This window comes from Gracilinanus agilis, chromosome 6, assembly GCF_016433145.1.
Source record: "Gracilinanus agilis isolate LMUSP501 chromosome 6, AgileGrace, whole genome shotgun sequence".
NCBI classification, from domain to species: domain Eukaryota; kingdom Metazoa; phylum Chordata; class Mammalia; order Didelphimorphia; family Didelphidae; genus Gracilinanus; species Gracilinanus agilis.
In genome coordinates this window covers 128160619-128178284 of record NC_058135.1, presented here as the reverse complement: position 1 = coordinate 128178284, position 17666 = coordinate 128160619, and the positions used below count along the sequence as shown (strand labels likewise).

The 17666-nt window shown below is 35.9% G+C and overlaps 1 protein-coding gene across 1 annotated transcript in view; it reads right to left on the bottom strand.

The window, feature by feature from the left end:
- ANAPC10 (anaphase promoting complex subunit 10) overlaps positions 1-17564 on the bottom strand; it is a 124455-nt gene extending 106891 nt beyond the window's left edge. The window contains exons 1-2 of the mRNA XM_044680833.1: positions 17475-17564; positions 1774-1899 (exon numbers count right to left, since the gene is read on the bottom strand). Of these exons, the coding sequence (XP_044536768.1) occupies positions 1774-1888 (115 nt within the window). The 5' untranslated portion in view covers positions 1889-1899; positions 17475-17564. The remainder of the gene's footprint in view (positions 1-1773; positions 1900-17474) is intronic.
- Between the last annotated feature and the right edge of the window lie 102 nt (positions 17565-17666).

Genomic DNA, 17666 nt, shown 5'->3' with positions numbered 1-17666 from the left:
TCATAGTGGTAAATAACTGGAGGCTAAGAGGATGTACAATAATTGAGATATGGCTCAATAAATTGTAATATATCACTGTAATATATATTATCCTTAATAGGAGAGTGGTATATTTTTTTTAATTTTTATTTTTTTTTAAACCCTTAACTTCTGTGTATTGGCTCCTAGGTGAAAGAGTGGTAGGGGTGGGGTGGGCAATTGGGGTCAAATGACTTGCCCAGGGTCACACAGCTGGGAAGTGTCTGAGGCCGGGTTTGAACCTAGGACCTCCTGTCTCTAGGCCTGACTCTCACTCCACTGAGCTACCCAGCTGCCCCCAAGGAGAGTGGTATAATGGCTAGAGCCAACCTCAGAGTTAGGTACATCCAGCTTCAAATCTGTTACAAATAAATTAATAACTTCAGGTTCTTATTTTCCATAGAGTTTATTAATAATCACTTGAAATAAAGAAAGCAAATAGGTAGAGAGAGATGTAAAGCCTATTTTCTAACCTAAGTCTGACTAACTAATTGCTCTACCCGAATGGCTATAAGCCAGTCTTTTGTGCCACTGCTCAGGGGAATAGAGACACCTGGATCATGCCCACACCCTTTTATTCTCCATCCCATTGCATTCATGTTCATGGATGCAGCACCCCACACACAAAATGGGATGAACTGGTTCAACAATCCAAGAGGGGAAGGAGATGAAATTCCCTTTACACAAGTCCCACCTATGCCACATGTTGACTATATTATCATGGCAAAGTCACTTCAGCCCTGTCTGTCCAGAGACAGGAAAACTTTAAGATTGTCAACTGAAGAACAAGTGTTTATCTATTTTGATAGAATTTCCTTATTGGCAGTTCTCTATACCAATGAAATTATAGTTCTGAGCCCCCAAAATTCTTAGTGACTAAAGATAATGGGAATCATATAATTTATTCTACTCAATTTTTTTTTAGCTTTTTTTTTTTTAACCCTTAACTTCTGTGTATTGGTTCCTTGGTGGAAGAGTAAGGGTGGGCAATGGGGGTCAAGTGACTTGCCCAGGGTCACACAGCTGGGAAGTGTCTGAGGCTGGATTTGAACCTAGGACCTCCTGTCTCTAGGCTTAGCTCTCAATCCACTGAGCTACCCAGCTGCCCCCTACTCAATTTTTTTACTAAGCAGAATCTAACATACAAAATGGTAATCCATCCATTACATGTCACAGTTTAACACTATATAAAGCTAAATACTTGGCAAGGCAGTGGTGACTCTATTATATCTTTTGTCTAATGCAAGATTTCCAAGTGACCATGTCATGATTTATAAAGATGAAGCAGTTGTCTTTTTCAAGTGTCTCCAAATTAGCAAGGAGTTCAATAGCCCTATGTGTATGGCCATTTATTTCTAATTTCCCCAAAATAATCATAATTACAGTTGAGGTAGGAACAACAAGAATATGAACATCCTCACATTTTCAGAGTAGTATAAACACAATGTAAATTTTATAGGAAGATTGGATTTTAGAATTATATCGCTCTGTGATCTGACCCAGACAGACATTTTCTCCTTTGGTGTGTATTATAATCCCTTGATGCTTTTACAGTGTGTGCAATTGCCATTTACTTATTTCTATAAATCCTCCAAAGTATCTAAACAACACAATAAAGACTTGCAATATCCAAGGGTAGCACTTTAATTACCTATATAATGAATGTCACTCTCATTGACAATAAAATAAGTTTTAAATTCAGTATAGAAAGAAAGGGAAATATAACTGTTGCAAAACAAAGTATTATTTTTTTACCTGGCTTACAAGATGAGAGTGACCAAACAGCCTGTGAACCTATCTCACGCACAGTCCCAGTCCTTTCCAATTGTTTAGGGTCAGCACCAGGTGGTGTCTTGTTTGGTGTGGTCATTTTTCAGTATTCTAAAAAGAAAGAATATGGATGGATTACAAAAAGACCTAGATGCCTTTTCAGGATTAATAAAGAAAAAACTAAAATCTTTAATTACATCTTCTCAGTGTTATAGGAAACTACAGAAAATATCTTAAATTCCTCATGCCTGGAAATGTACCTACACTCTGGTAACAAAAGAGTGTAAGTCAGAAAACAGGGTATAAAGTCCTAGCTCTACTTGCTAACTAAGTGTGCAGCTTTAGCCAAGTAATTTCCTCTCCTTCAGTGTCAGTTTCCTTTTCTCTAGATTTAAGGACTTCAACAGATAACCCCTAATTCCAACTCAAACTTTCTTTCCTAAGATTCTCCAAGCCTGTTTCTTTACCTATAAAATAAAAGGTTTGGATTTAATGGCTGTCCATCCTAACTTTAAAAACTTATTACAAACATTTGATATTAACTCTCTATTTCTCACATATAGTTAACAACATCTTATTCTAAGTGTCAAAACTCTTAGGAATTCCCATGACATGTTTTATAAAAAACAGCAGAGAGAATATACATATTTCTTAGCATATTATGGTACTTTTACAAAAACTGATCACATACTGGGGAGAACAGGGATTATAAAAAACAAAAGTAGATAAAAAATAATGATGCATCCTTTATAGACCACAAAGTAATAAAACAATAATGAAGGAAATAAAATAAATGATTCAGACCAAAGTGTATTAAATTGTGACATCATGAAAAGTATGGCTTGGAAAAAGAGGTAGTCCAGTCATGTACCTTGAATAAGAGTGAACAAACCAATGATTTGGGAAAAAGGACCCTTCAAAACTCTCCAAACTAAGAATTACATCTAAGATATAAAACCATTGCAGTTAAGTCCACAAACCAAAATAACAAAAGCCTTAATTTAGAGATAACAATCTGAAGAAAAAACCAGCAGAGAATGCTAATTCCTAATCCCTTCCTCCACACTCAGGGAGCTATACAACAGGATATATTAGGCTTGTGCTTTCAAATTCTCTTGTTGCAGCTGCAGTCTGTTAGCATACTCCCCTGCCCTTTTCCTCACCCCACCATTCTATGGCAACAAACAATACAACTTAACTTTGTACACGCAAAAACACACATACATTGCTCTTAGGAGAATGTACAAGCATAAGGAAGACAAGAGAAAAATGAAATGCTTGACATGGAAGGAGGCAGGATAGTTCAAGGTTTCTGCCCTTGGAAGAAACTGCCATCAGAGAGGAAAGGAATCAAATAGTGATTTCAGAAAGGAGATAATGCAATTAAGAATGTAGACACAAGCAGACAATTCACCTGGGAAGATACCAACAACAGAAAGGATGATAGCCTGCAGGACATCTAGATTCAGTCCAAAAAACTCTCACTGAATATTTCAAAATAAACATGAATGAACACCTGCTGAGGAAGTGTGTCCTGTGGATTTCCAAGACAGTATCAAACCACAACAGGATATTCTTGAATGGTTCAAGAGAGAATTGAAAATTGTGAAAGCATAAATTATGACCTGTACAGTAGAAATAATTGGCAGAAAAGAAAAAGTGGCAAAGCTCATCAAAGAAACAAAAGAGAGAATGAATGATTAGGAATACAAAGATGCAGAAGTAAAGGTCAATTTTGAAAAGAAAAGCAAAAAACAATAATGTTTAAAACAAAATAAGATTTCTGTCTAGTGCAAGAAAAAAATATTGCTCTCAAAGTCAACTAAAGGATCACAGTCTAACAACAACAACAACAAATCAAAAGTCCAAAGACCAAACACTACCATAGAAGAAATAATAAAAGAAAACTCTTCTGATCTCTTCAACTCAGAAAATAAAAGATGTACCTCAAAGACATTGTAGGTTTGGTTCCAGACCACCATAATAAAGTGAATATCAAAATAAAGTGAGTCACACAAATTTTTTATTTTCTTAGTACATATAAAAGTTATGTTTATACTATACTGTAGCCCAGTGATGGGCACACTTTTTAAAGAAGGGGCCAAAGGAAAGAAAATGCTCATCTGTCAGTCTATTTCGAAGTTTCATTGTATTGTATCCTACTCATTGTATTCGTCAGATTAGGAATAATGTCCTCCAGAAGGATAGAACACTTCAGGGGGGCACATCTGGCCCACGGGCTGTAGTTTGCCCATCACTGCTGTAGCCTATTAAATGTTCAACTGTATTAAGTATATAAAGCAATGCCAACATTAAATCTATATGCTCCAAATATAAAAAATAGTAGAAGAAAAATGTAACAATACCAATAACATAATTCCTGAAGACCAGAACTATATAAAAACCTTGAAACCCAAAAACAGGAATCAAAAGAAATATAAAAAGGTAAAAATGAAGACGCGATCAAAAAGGGCTAAAAAGGGATAAACTGTTTATATTCTAATATGAGATGATACATGTCCCTTCAAAAGGAATCATCAAAGAAGTCTAATTACACAGAGTGTGGACAGGGAGTTTATTTTGGGGTTTTATTTCTTTTTTTCTTAATGTTTTCATTATCTTATAAGAAAGGAAAAGAAGAGGAAAAGTAATAATTTAAGGGGATCAAAGAGGAAAAGTGGGGAAATTCTTTTATAATTGAAGGCTGCAAATATAAATCTATATAAACATAAGAGGAAATGATAGAAAATATACATATAAAGTTGGGTATAGAAATACATTTTATTAGCTATGGAAACAGTAGAGAAAGAGAAAAGGATAGCTAAGTGGCAGAATGATAGAGTGCCAGTCCTGGAGTTAGGAAGACCTGCCCTTACTTACTAGCTTGTGTGACCCTGGACAAGTCACTTAACCCTATTTGCCTCAGTTTCTTCAGCTGTAAAATAAGATGGAGAAGGAAATGGCAAACCACTCAAAAATCTTTGGTATGAAATCCCCAAAATGGGGTTGTGAAGAATCAAAAACAATTGCACAATAGGGAAAGAGGAAAAGGGAGAGAAGAAAATAAAAGAAGAGTAGATTAAGGAAGGGATTGGTCACAAGCAAAATAAATTAACCATAGAAGGTGGATCAGAAAAGGAAAGAAAGGGTAAGAATTTATAATCCAGCTCTGGAAAAGGGAAAGAGAAAAAGGGAAAGGGAACAAAAACAAGTGGGAAAATGGATCCATACTAACCACAATACCAAAGGGCCAATAATGAAACACAGTTCCAACTTCTTGATAGAGAAATTAAGAACTAAGGATACAGATTGAGAAATACACATTGAGAAACACATACATATACACATATGATATGGCCAGTATGGGATTTGTTTCTGTGGCCTGTGTGTTTGGAATTCAGGGAGGTGCCATTTAAAAGTATCTTACAAACTTCCTGTGGACATGTGGGGAATTTTGAGACTACATTCCCCGTGATCCAATGGGTTTCCAGTTTCTGACGTGATAACGTCAGACAATGGGACGAACGTATACCACAGTTTAAATTCGGAGGGTGGGCTTGAGACAGCCTCTTTGCTACCTGAGAGGGCTCGTTGGGTATGAGAGAGACAAGATGGAAGGAGATAAGTACTGGCAGGCATTTTGAATAGATTTCTTACAGGCGTGTGGTCGATTTATCTCTATCAGCATGGCTTTAATTAAAATACTATTTTCCCTTAAAATATCAGCCTTCATCATTTTTAAAAATAACAGGCCTACACATATTTGTTGCAAAGGTTTTGTTTTAATAGAAGGATCACTGGGGGAGGGAGAATACACATTTTTATCTATCAAAAAAACAAAGTTTATTTTTTAAAAAAAGAAAAAGGAGCAATGCAAGAAAATTATGAAAAGGGAATTTCCAGGTTGGTAAAAAAGATCCAAAACTTCAACAAAAAAATAAATCCTCAAAAATTATAATATTGGGCTTGGGGAATTGATCCAAGATGGCAGAGAAAGTACATGGATCCACATGATTTCTACCAAATTACTCTTCAGGAAGCTATAACATAACACATGAAAACAAATCTTGGGGTAGCATAACACACAAAAAAGATAGGGTAAAATTTTTTTAGCCCCAGAAAGCTGGCACCAAAGATCTGTTACACCAGGGTGGAAATGGAATACAAAGCAGCATACCAAGGCAGGCTCCACCTCAGCAACATGCCTTGGACATACCTGAATCAGCAACAAAGGCTTCCAGAGCTCTAGCCACAGATGATAAGAGGAATCGGGAGAGGAGGTCTGGACACATAGAAAGGTATTACAGAATTTCCTTTGCTGGCTCTTTGTGTAGGAGTTTTCTTGCATTGTCCATATGCAGATTCAAGTAGCAGTCCTGGGGCACAATCTCAAGGTGAGGAAGAACACTAGCATGTACCAGTGCTTGCAGGGGAGCAAGGAACCCTGGTCCCAGTTTCACAGTAAAAAAGAGTGCTTATGGGTTACTCGCAGACCAGAGCACAAGCTGGGACAGTAATAAACATGCCTCTCCTCTCATCATATCACATTGGAAGAGCTGAATGCCGATAGATTCCCAGAGCAAGCTCTGATGGAAGCTGCACAAAGAATCTAAAGCTTTGAACAGTGCTCTCTTCATCACAGTTACAGAGCCCAACTTCAACAGTTTTTTAAATTAAAAGAAAGAAAAAATTGGAAAAAGAACAAATAACAAAAAAAGAAACTTGATATAGAAAAATTATTTTAGTGACAGAGAAGACCAAAATACAAATGCAGAAGACAACAAAATCAATACTGCTGCATCCTGTGAAAGTAAAACTAAATGAATACACCAAGTATTTAAATTTATAGGATTTAATAATAATAAAAGTGAGATAGAAAGGGATTCCTTCAGCCAAGTGAGCAGAGCAGAGGGCCAGAGACCCACACCTGCCATGCTTTACCAAAGCAAAAGCCCCCCAAAAGCCCCTCTGATTGGGTTTCAGCAAAATTTATCTCTCAAACATAATGACATAAACTGAGCACATAACTTAAAAGGATGCTGGGTAAATGTGAATGAGGTGAAAGAAATTTCTATTTGCACAATCCAAACTTCTAAGAAAAATGAGTTATTCTGAAGCCCAAAAAAAGAATTAATGGAGGGAACGGTTCAAAAAGGATTTTTAATATCAAATAAGAGAGGTTAGAAGAAAAATTGGGGAAAGAAATGAGAATGATATATGTAAAAATTAAAATGAATATACTGTAACTTCAAATATTATATTTTTATAAGATCTATTTATAATCACTAGAAGTAAAGGAACAAAGGTAATTATATAACGAAATTGAAAAAACACCATATGCTTAAGCTATTCTAACTGCTCAAAAGTCCTGCGTTTATGGCTGCCCTCATAGGAAGGAAAGAGGCCTAGACACTCAGCTCCCCCCAATTTATCTCCTGACTAGGTCAGCATGTAACAACAGGAAGTCAGTGGGCTCCTGGGTAATGTAGTTCAAAGGTACAAGATTTCCAATTACACATTCCCCCTGAGATCCCTTGGAAGGCTAGTCTCTCCAATGGATTTTATAAACATAACCAAATAAAAACTTTTAAGATCTTAAACTAAAGGTATATACAATATTATAGTATTTAGATGGAAATTACAATAATTAGGGGCAAGAGGGAAATAAAAGAAAAAAGGAGGAACAAAACCAATGTTAGGTGCATTGACAAAAAGCCAATTGGCATAAGAGTGTACATTCAAAATAAATGCATTCAACCCTCCACAGTTCAAATCACCACATCGCAAAGTTCACTCTGGATCTTTTGGTACAGCATATGGTCTCTGCAGGTATCTTCATGACGCCTTCTCCAAACAGTTCACTTTCTGGATTTGGGGAGGTAGCAAGTTTCTTATCCTAAAATTACTCTCAAAAGAATTTAAACATTGCATTATAGTATACATTACCCCTGAGGAGGATGGTGACAACTCAGGGATCACTCAGGGCTGCATGGCAGAATTATGAGATATATGGCAAAAGAAATAAAAAATATAAAAAATCCAAATAAAAGAGAAAAAATAACTTGTGGATGGATACATCAAAGTCTTATGAATAAAAAATCTAAGTAAAGGAAAAATAAACATGAAACAGGTCCTTGAATCAGGGTCCAATTAAAGTGATTTATGTAATTATGCACTTACCCAATCAGGAGCCAGGACTACAGAAAGTTGCCATACTCTAATAGATTTTTTTGTGTAAAAGGGAAGTGTCATTCCCTGGTCTGATTTTGCCTTTTCTCTAAGGCGGCGATGGGCAAACTACAGCCCACAGGCCAGATGCAGCCCCCTGAAATCTTCTATCTGGCCATGAAACATTATTCCTAATCTGACAAATACAATGAGTAGGATGCAATACAATGGAACTTCGAAAGAGTTGCCTTAGAAACAGACTGACAGATTAGCATTTCCTTTCCTTTGGTCCCCTCTTTAAAAAGTTTGCCCATCACTGCTCTAAGGGATACTGGAGGCAAGATGGCAGCCAAAGTGAGGTGCTTGTTTAGAATGTGGCTCAGGGAAGACAGGCCTCTGACATATGTCAATAGTCACAACCTCAAACTGCAAACAAGTTCAAGTCCTCTTATCTTGGCTCAAATTTCATGAATCCCACTGGGATTGGTTGGTCTCTTTGATCTTGTGCTCTATTGGCACTACACAGGTTTGCTTTGTGCTTCTTTGGCACTGTGCAGTAGCTCTTTTTGTATTCCTTTCTCCTGATATCAGACAGAATAATCAAAGTCCCATAATTTTTTTTTAAATAATCATTGGTATTATTTATATAGACTAAAGCTTTTGGGTATTCAGGGATATTTTTAAACTTACCCTAGTGAAAAATTAAAAACCAAAAAACCTTTTAATTCTGGTAACATATGTGAGTTCAAAAAGGAGAGAAAAAATAAAACTCAAATATTGTATTGCATATGCAGGAAGAAAAACAATAATAAAAAAATATATAGCTTACAAACAGTGACAAACTGTATCAGCCAAAGAGAGGTAGAATACAAAGGTTTCTCACCCAAAAATGAGATCCATTTCCTTTTTAACCTGGCCATAATCCACAGTGTGAGTGCAAATAATTTTCAGAAAGTAACAGCTTTATAAAACAGTAGTCCAGTAGATAATACACATTCAAAGAAAGTACCAAAATTCCCAAAAGCCCAGTTAATGACAATAGCAAACAAACTCACTATCATATAGGATTCAACATGAGTCCACTGTTACCTTTTATTTTTAAACCCTAGAGGCTAACGGATACTTGTCACAAGTTTTACAGGTATAGCAAATCTTTCAACCTTGGCTGAGATGTTTTTAACAAAGCCTATTACTGCCATAATTCCAAAATGTAGCAGAGGAGCCCAGAACACAAACACAAACCTCTGTATTGTTGATGAAAAGTTTTTGGGTCTAAAACTGCAAGGGGGAAAAAGGGGTTTTGGGGGTAAATATATTTAAGATTGGTCGCCAGAGGACTGAACAATTATCAATCCTCAATTAAGAATAATCTCAAGTCAAAATAGACTTTTATGGAAGTTTATTTGCAATTGAGGAGAGAGGAAATAAGGAATTTAACACAGTAGGTAATTTACTTCGATCCTCTAATTAATCCAGGTAGATCTAATTAACCCTCAGCTGAGAATCAGAGGGCCAGAGACCCGGAGGTGAATGAGAGTCTATTAAAGGGAAGTTCCTTAAGAGAAGTTCAGGAAGATTCAGTCTTTAAACTCACCACGTGGACTTCTAAAGAAGATATTGAAAGCAGTCTCACCAGTCTCACCAAGGTCTCGGCATTCCAGCCAGCACTCCTCCACAGACCAGAAGAGCTCCTTCACCAGCAGCCGTCTTCACCAGAAGACCCTCAGCTGACTGAGGAGCTCTTTTTAAAGGGGTCATTTATGTGTCACTTCCTGTGTCTCCTCCCTAGTTTGCATGTCCAATCACAACAGATGCTTCTCTTAGGATGGCCCAAGGGGCAGTCAGTTGATTCTGATTCATCACCCACTCTAGCACACGTGTGTTATGGACCTCCCAAAATTGGAGGTGCTCTCACCTTTGGTGATTAAATCTAAAGATGGGCAAAAAAAAGTCACTAAGAATCTAGATCATTCTGGTGGAGGTAGATTAAACTGAAGAGTTAAAATCATCCAGAAGCTATACTTCATGAGAAAGGCTCCCTCTTGGGAGCCATCCATAGGTATACGCCCTAGGAACAACTTCCCAGCTCCTCCGGTATAAGACTGTTATATGTCTCATGCATTATATTTTTATAAATTCAGAGGTGGGGATATATAATAATGCTATTCACTTCAGCTATTAAATGGACCCTTACCACTTGTTACAAAAAACTCAAAGGCAGGCAAAATGATAGGTTAGAGCTATTGAAAAAACAAGATATCTAAAAATCACTTCTAAAGACCCCTTAAAATCAATTTGAAATTTTTAGGTCATTAAATTCTCCAAAGGTTTTATACAGGTTGTAACCAGTTTGATGTAGTCCATCTATCATCATCTATGTGACAATTAACAAAGGCAAAGGCACAAAAGGATATATAGGCAATATGAGACCTTGATGGATCTGGTGACAAACTCAGCATTCATAAGGACCCATGGTTTTGTCACGAAAAAGGATTTGTCCAAGTTGACTATGGGCTTTTACAATGGTATTTTCTTTAATCCAGTCATATGGGAAAATTACAAATAAAGACAATGTAACAGAATATATCTAATAGGCAAAACATAGTAGCTTAAAATGATTCAGTGTAATAGAAAGATATTGATCAGATTAACATATGAACTTAAAAAAACCAAAATTAAATGTTAAAGCAAACAATCAGCAAAATACAATAAGCATGACCGGAATTCAAAAGTACTTTTTTTCAATTTTGATACAGAGAGTTCCATAAAACAATGGAATCTGAAAAGGCTTAAAAACCCACCAGATTCTTTAAGGTTTCTCCCCCTTCCCAGGATCATTATTCATTTAGGTTCCTTTTTTCACATCCCTGAGATCACCCACAGTAAGGGAGAATTCCACATTGAACATAGTATGGAGGAATCCCAAATTGAATATATTTTAGAGACTGGGCAGGCCCAAATGGCAAGGGGGTGTGGGGAGATTAATTTCTCCCCTGAATCTCAAGATTATTCAAGCTAATTGCAAGGACCAATGCACCCAGGAATGGTAGGGAAAATAAATATCCTAAAACTGGGAGCTGTTTTAGATAGGTAATATACCACTCTTTCATAGAGTGAACCATGCTTGTAACTCAACTTACTGTTTGCAAGAGTAATCTTCCTTCCCCTTCCCCCTTGAAGTAAATGCTAGGGGCCATCTGCTACCTCAGTCCCCCCCCATACCCCCAAACCCCCCTGGCAGGAGCATGGAAGCCTATCTGGGTTAGCTGAACTGGGTGTGTTCCCCTGCTGTAAAACAGCTAGTGCAGGCTTAAAACCCCACATTTGGCGGGGGATATTTATGATTCCCCCTCTACTCTAAATGACTCTTGAACCCTTGGGCAATTGGCATGGACAACAGCAGAAATGGCGAGGACCCCCAGGCAGTGTCTGGCAGCAATAGCAAGAACTGGAGTGCCAGAAGCAGATGGCTGAGACCACCCAGGGAGTTAGAGGCAGGAGGATGGATTGACAGCAAAGTGGATGGGTGGAAGAAGCAACTTATCCCTTCTCTGCCAAGAGTCCCTGGCTAAGTCACTCAAACTAAAACAGCAGGGTGGGCTGGTGCTCGAGCTAATCTACCTGTCCAGTGTTCACAGCTGCTCTCATAGTAAGGAAAGAGGCCTAGACACCCAGCTCCCCACAATTTATCTCCTGTCTACATCAGCATGTAATGACAGGAAGTCAGTGGGCTCTTGGGTAATGTAGTTCAAAGGTACAAGATTTCCAATTACACATATAAGAAAATCATGAAAATAGAGTCAACAGATTAGAAAAAGGAAAACAAAGAATACTGAAGAAATATACCTTAAAAAACAGAATAGGCCAATTGTTGAGGCACAAAAATTCAATGAACAAGACAACTCTTTATAAAGCAGAATTAGCCAAATGGAAAAAGATATACAAAAATGACCTGAAGAAAAGAACTTCTTACAAGGCAGAACTGGCTACATAGAAAAAGAGGTACACAAATTCACCAAGGAAAAGAACTCTTTGCAAAACAGAATTGGCCAAATGGAAAAGGAAGTACAAAAGCTCACTCAAGAAAATCATGATTTAAAAACCAGAATTGAATAATTAATTTAGTTTAGGTTACACACAAAGAAATAAAGTCAAAAGAATGAAAAAATAAAAGAAAATCTGAAATATTTCATTAGGAAAACAACTGACCTAGAAAATAAATCCAGGAGAGATCATCTCAGAATTTTTAGACTACTTGAAAGCTGAGATAAAAATAAAAAAGGACTCAGACATCACCTTTCAAGAAATTATCAAGGAAAACTGCCCTGATAGCCTAGAACCAGAGGGTAAAAGAGAAGTAGAAAGAATTCATTGATCTTCTCCTGAAAGAGATCCCAAAAGGATAACTCCCAAGAATATTATAGCCAACATTCCAGAACTTCCAAGTCAAGAGGAAAATATTGCAAGCAGCCAAAAAGAAACAATTCAAATATCAGAGAATTATAGGAAGGATAACATAAGATTTAGCACTTCTACAGTAAAGGATCAGAAGGGATAGAATATGATAATTCAGAGGGCAAAGGACCCAGGACTTCAACCAAGAATCACTTACCAGCAAAAGTGAGCATAGTTCTTCAGGAGAAAGAATGGGTATTCAATGAAACAGAGGACTTTCAAACATTTCTGACAAAAAGAACAGAGGTGAATAGAAAATATAACATTCAAACATAAGACTCAAAAGAAGCATAAAAGTTAGACATGAATAAGGAACCATAAGGTTAAACTGTTTATATTCTCACATAGGAAAATGATACATGTTAACTCCTAAGAACAAATTATTCGAAAGAGTATCCTTAGACAAGAGGGCATGGGTATGAGTGTATTATAATGAAATGATCTCAAAAAAAAAAAAATGAAAGGGTAAGAAAGAGGGATTCGATGGAAGAAGGAATAGAAGAAAGGGGAAAATTATTTAACATAAAAGATGCGAAGAAGAGTTTTTATAATGGTGGGGAAAGGAGTGGGAAACACTTGATCCTCACTTATATAAACTGGTTCAAATAAGGAAAAATATACATAAATAGAAATGGGTATCGAAAATTTATATTACCCAGCAGGGAAGTAGGAGAAAGGATTAAGACAAAGAAGTGATAAGAAGGAAGGCAGATTAATAGAAGTGGTGATCAAAAGCTAAACAGATTTTGAGGAAGGGAAAGAATTTTATAAAAGGGATGAAGACAGGAGAAAAGAAAGGAGGGAAATAGAGTTAGCAATCATAGCTGTGAATGTGAATGAGGTAAACTCACCCATAAAATGGAAAAGGATAGCAGAATGGATTAAAAATCAGAATCCAACAATATATTGCTTACAAGAAACACAAAACAAAAACACAAATAGGTAAAATAAGAGGATGGAGTAGAATCTATTATGCTTCAGCTAAAGGAAAAAAGGTAGTGAATAGAGATCATGGTCTTAGACAAAGCAAAAGCAAAACCAGGCCCAATTAAAAGAGATAAACCAGGGAAATTACATTGTGCTAAAAGTTAATAAAGATTATAAAGTAATAGCAATATTGAAAATAAGAAATATACATGTGTGTATCAATTGCATAGTATCCAAATTCTCAAACTAAAGAATTATAGGAGGAAATAGACAATAAAACTATAATGGGGGTAGGAGGAACCTTTTATTCCCTCTCAGATCTCAAAAAATCTAATCATAAAAAAGAAAAAGGAAAAAAAGAAGTTGAGGAGATAAATAGAAATTCAGGAAAGTTAAAAATGACAGACCTCTGGAAATTTATATTTTTTATATCTCCAATTTATATTTATACATGATATTATAATACATTTATATCCCTAAATGTTTACATCAATAAAAAAAGGAAAAAAGCAGATCAATGAATTTGATATGAAACTAAAAAAATAACAAATTTAAAATCTCCAATACCAAATCAGAAATCCTCAAAATCAATGGAAAGATTAACAAATCTGAAAGTTTAAAAAAAGATATCAAACTAGTACATAAAGCTAGGAGTTGGTTTTAGGGGAATTTTATTTTTTTAATCATGGCTAATTTAATTTTTCAAAATCAATAAAATCAAATGACCAGCATTAAAAATTAAAAAGTTTAATTGGCTACCAATTAAGATGAAATTAAGTAATTATGAAGAGCTACTTTGTCCGATTATATGCCAATAATACCAACAGTCTAAGTGAAATAGATGAATATTCACAAAAATATAAATCGGCCAGATTAACAGAAGAGAAAATAAAATATTTAAATAATTGTATCTTTAAAAAAGAAACTGAAAAAGCTATAAACAAGTTCTCCACATGAAAAAAAAGGACTAGATTGATTTATAAGCAAATTCCACTAAATATTTAAAAAACAATTCATTCCAATATTATATAAATGGTTTGAAAAATTAAAGGAGTTCTACATAATTCTTTCTATGATACAAATATGGTTCTGATACTAAACTTGACAGAGTGAAAACAGAGAAAGAAGACTATAAACAAACTTCCCTAATGAATATTAATATAAAATTTTAAAATAAAACAGCAAAGTAATTAGAATAATCTATTACAGAGATCACACACTGATGAGATTGGGTTCATGCCAGGAGTGTAAATCTGGTTAAATATCAGGAAAACTATCATGATAACTGACCATCACAGTAATAAAAACAACAAAAATCATATAATCATATCAATAGATGCAGAATTTTTTTTTTTTTTTTACAAAATACAGTACTCATTCCTGTTAAAAACACTGGAAAGCACAGCAATGAGAAAAGCTTTTCTTAAATGATAATTACTGGGGCAGCTGGGTGGCTCAGTGGATTGAGAGCCAGGCCTAGAGACGGGAGGTCCTAGGTTCAAATCCGGCCTCAGACACTTCCCAGCTGTGTGACCTTGGGCAAGTCACTTGACCCCCATTGCCTACCCTTACCAACTCTTCCACCTATAAGTCAATACACAGAAGTTAAGGGCTTAAAATTAAAAAAAAAAAAATAAAATAAATTAAATGATAATTACTATCTACCTAAAACCAAAAGCAATCATTATTTGTAATGAAAATAAACTAGAAGTCTTTCCAGTTAGATCAAGGGGTGAAGCAAGGATGTCCATTATCACCATTATTATTTGGTATCTATTCTAGACATGCTAGTTATAGCAATAATGCAAGGGAAAAAATTGAAAGACTAAGTAATAAAGAAAGAAAACTGTCACCTTTTGCAGAAGATATAATGATATATTTAGAAAATCTTAAGAGAATCAAATAAAAACCTAGATGAAACAATTTGCAAGATATAAAATAAAAATAAATGATCAACATTTCTCTCTCTCTCTATTTTATTTATTTAAACCCTTACCTCCCATCTTAGAATCAATACTGGGTATTGGTTCCATGGCAGAAGAGCAGTAAGGGTAAGTAAGAACATAATTGCAAAACAATCTTCAAACAAATAAAGACAGATCTAATAAACTGGAGAACTATAACTTGCTCGTAGGTAGGTTGAGTTAATATAAAAATGACAATTCTATCTAAATTAATTTACTTATTCAATACCATGCCAATCAAACTACCAAAGAATTATTTTATAGTACAAAGGGAAAAAATACCAATTCATCTGAAGAAACAAAAGGTTAAGAATTTCAAATGAATCAATGAAAAAATAAAGGAAGGCATCTAGCTATATGAAATCTCAAACTATGCTACAAAGTCATAATCATCAAAACAATCTGATCCTGAATAAGATATAGAGTGGTCGTGACCACTCAAACTTTGTTTGGTAAACCCAAAGATCCCAGCATTTGGGACAAAAATTCACTATTTGACAGAAACTGCTGGGAAAATTGGAAAGCAGTCTCAGAGAAACTAGGAATGGACCAACATTTCCTACTGTATTATAAGGGCAAAAAGGATACATGATTTAGATGTAAAAAGTGGTATAATAAGCAAATTAGGAGAAAATAGAAAAAAAATTACCTGTCAATCCATGGATAAGGAAAGAGTTCATGACAAAACATAGAGAATCAATGGATAATTTTAATTATATTAAATTAAAAGTTTTTGCACAAACAAAATCAATGCATCCAAAATTAGAAGCTGGAGGTTAGGAGGAAATTTTTTACAGCAAGCTTCACTTATAAAAGAGTGTTTCTCAAATGTATGGGAAATTGAGTCAAACTTAAAAAATAAGTCATTCTTCAATTGATAAGTGGTCAAAGGACAGGAATAGGTAGTTTTTATAAGAAGAAATCAAGGTTACCACTAGTCATATGAAAAAATGCTCTAAATCACCAAAAATTAAGAGAAATCCAAATTAAAACAACTGAGATATGATCTCACATCCTTCAGATTGATTACAATGTTGAGTGGGAAGTGAAAAAATCAGTATATTAACATACTATAGTAGAACTGTGAACTGGTCTGATCATTACAGAGAATTATTTGGAATTTAAAAAATATATATGTTAAAATCCTTCTATCATAAATACAAAATAGTATTCAGGCCAATATGTTTCTCTGTAATAAACTTCTTTGCAAACTACTCAGTGCCACTGAACTAGATTAAAATGTAACTGGGAAATGTTCAACAAAATAAATAAAAATACAGTAACAAAAATAATATCAATTTGTAATTTTCAAGTCAATATATGGCTGCAAGGATTCATTTCTATTTGAACTTTACACCACAGCCACACCACTCAAAACACCCCCCCCCCCAATATAACAACAGATCCCATTTACTCACAGACAAATTTTTAGACTCCTGAGAAACTGGGGGGGGGGGGGGTGGGAGGAGTGATTCAGATCTTAACTGCAAGAGATGTCACCTACCAACACAGAGAAGTAAGGTACCAAGTAGCCCAGTCAGAATTCCCACCCAGATGCCACAACATGCTCCAACTCAGAATCTTTCCATAGCATCAGGATCAATCAACCAACAAACTTAAGACAGCAAATTCAATTTTTGATTCTGTGTGTCATTTTACTAGGATTATTTTAACTATTTCACAAACAAGTTACATGCATTTCTTTTATGGGATAAAATTCCTCTCAATTCCTAATTATTGAGTATCAGTAGGCTTCCAGGAAACAAGTAGTATTATTAATAACAAAAATCTTTCACATTTCCATGTCCCTTTAGGATATGCAACTCACTTTACATACATTAATCTTATTTGATCCCTTTACAGAAATATGGGGTAGGCTAGACTTATTCCCATTTTATAGCCGAGGCAATCGAGATAAGGTGAGGTTAAGTGATACCCCTAACCACCCAGTTAGTGTCAGAAGTGGGACTTGGACCCCATCCCATTCCGTTCTCTCTCGGAAAGGTCGCAGTCCCGCACCAATAATGGGTGCGGACCATAGAGTTAGGGGAATACTGAGGCACAGGGTCGGTCGGGGCGGCTGCCCAGTTCCCAAGCAATCAGAGGAGGAGATCTGGGTTCGGAGTGGGGAGAGTAGCCAGGTTACGCTCCTCACTGCCGCCGCAAACTTACGGTTCTCCAGGCTGGAGAAGGGCAAGCAGGAGCCCCAGCACAGGAGAGCTCGACTGACTTCTCTCCTGTCCTCTCTTCAGACCTCCGCGGGCTCCCAACAGCCCCGGCACCGCCCTCTATACGTCACTTCGCGGCGCACACCGATGACGTCGACCGCTTCTCTTGTCCACCTAAGCCTTCCTCTTTCCTCGC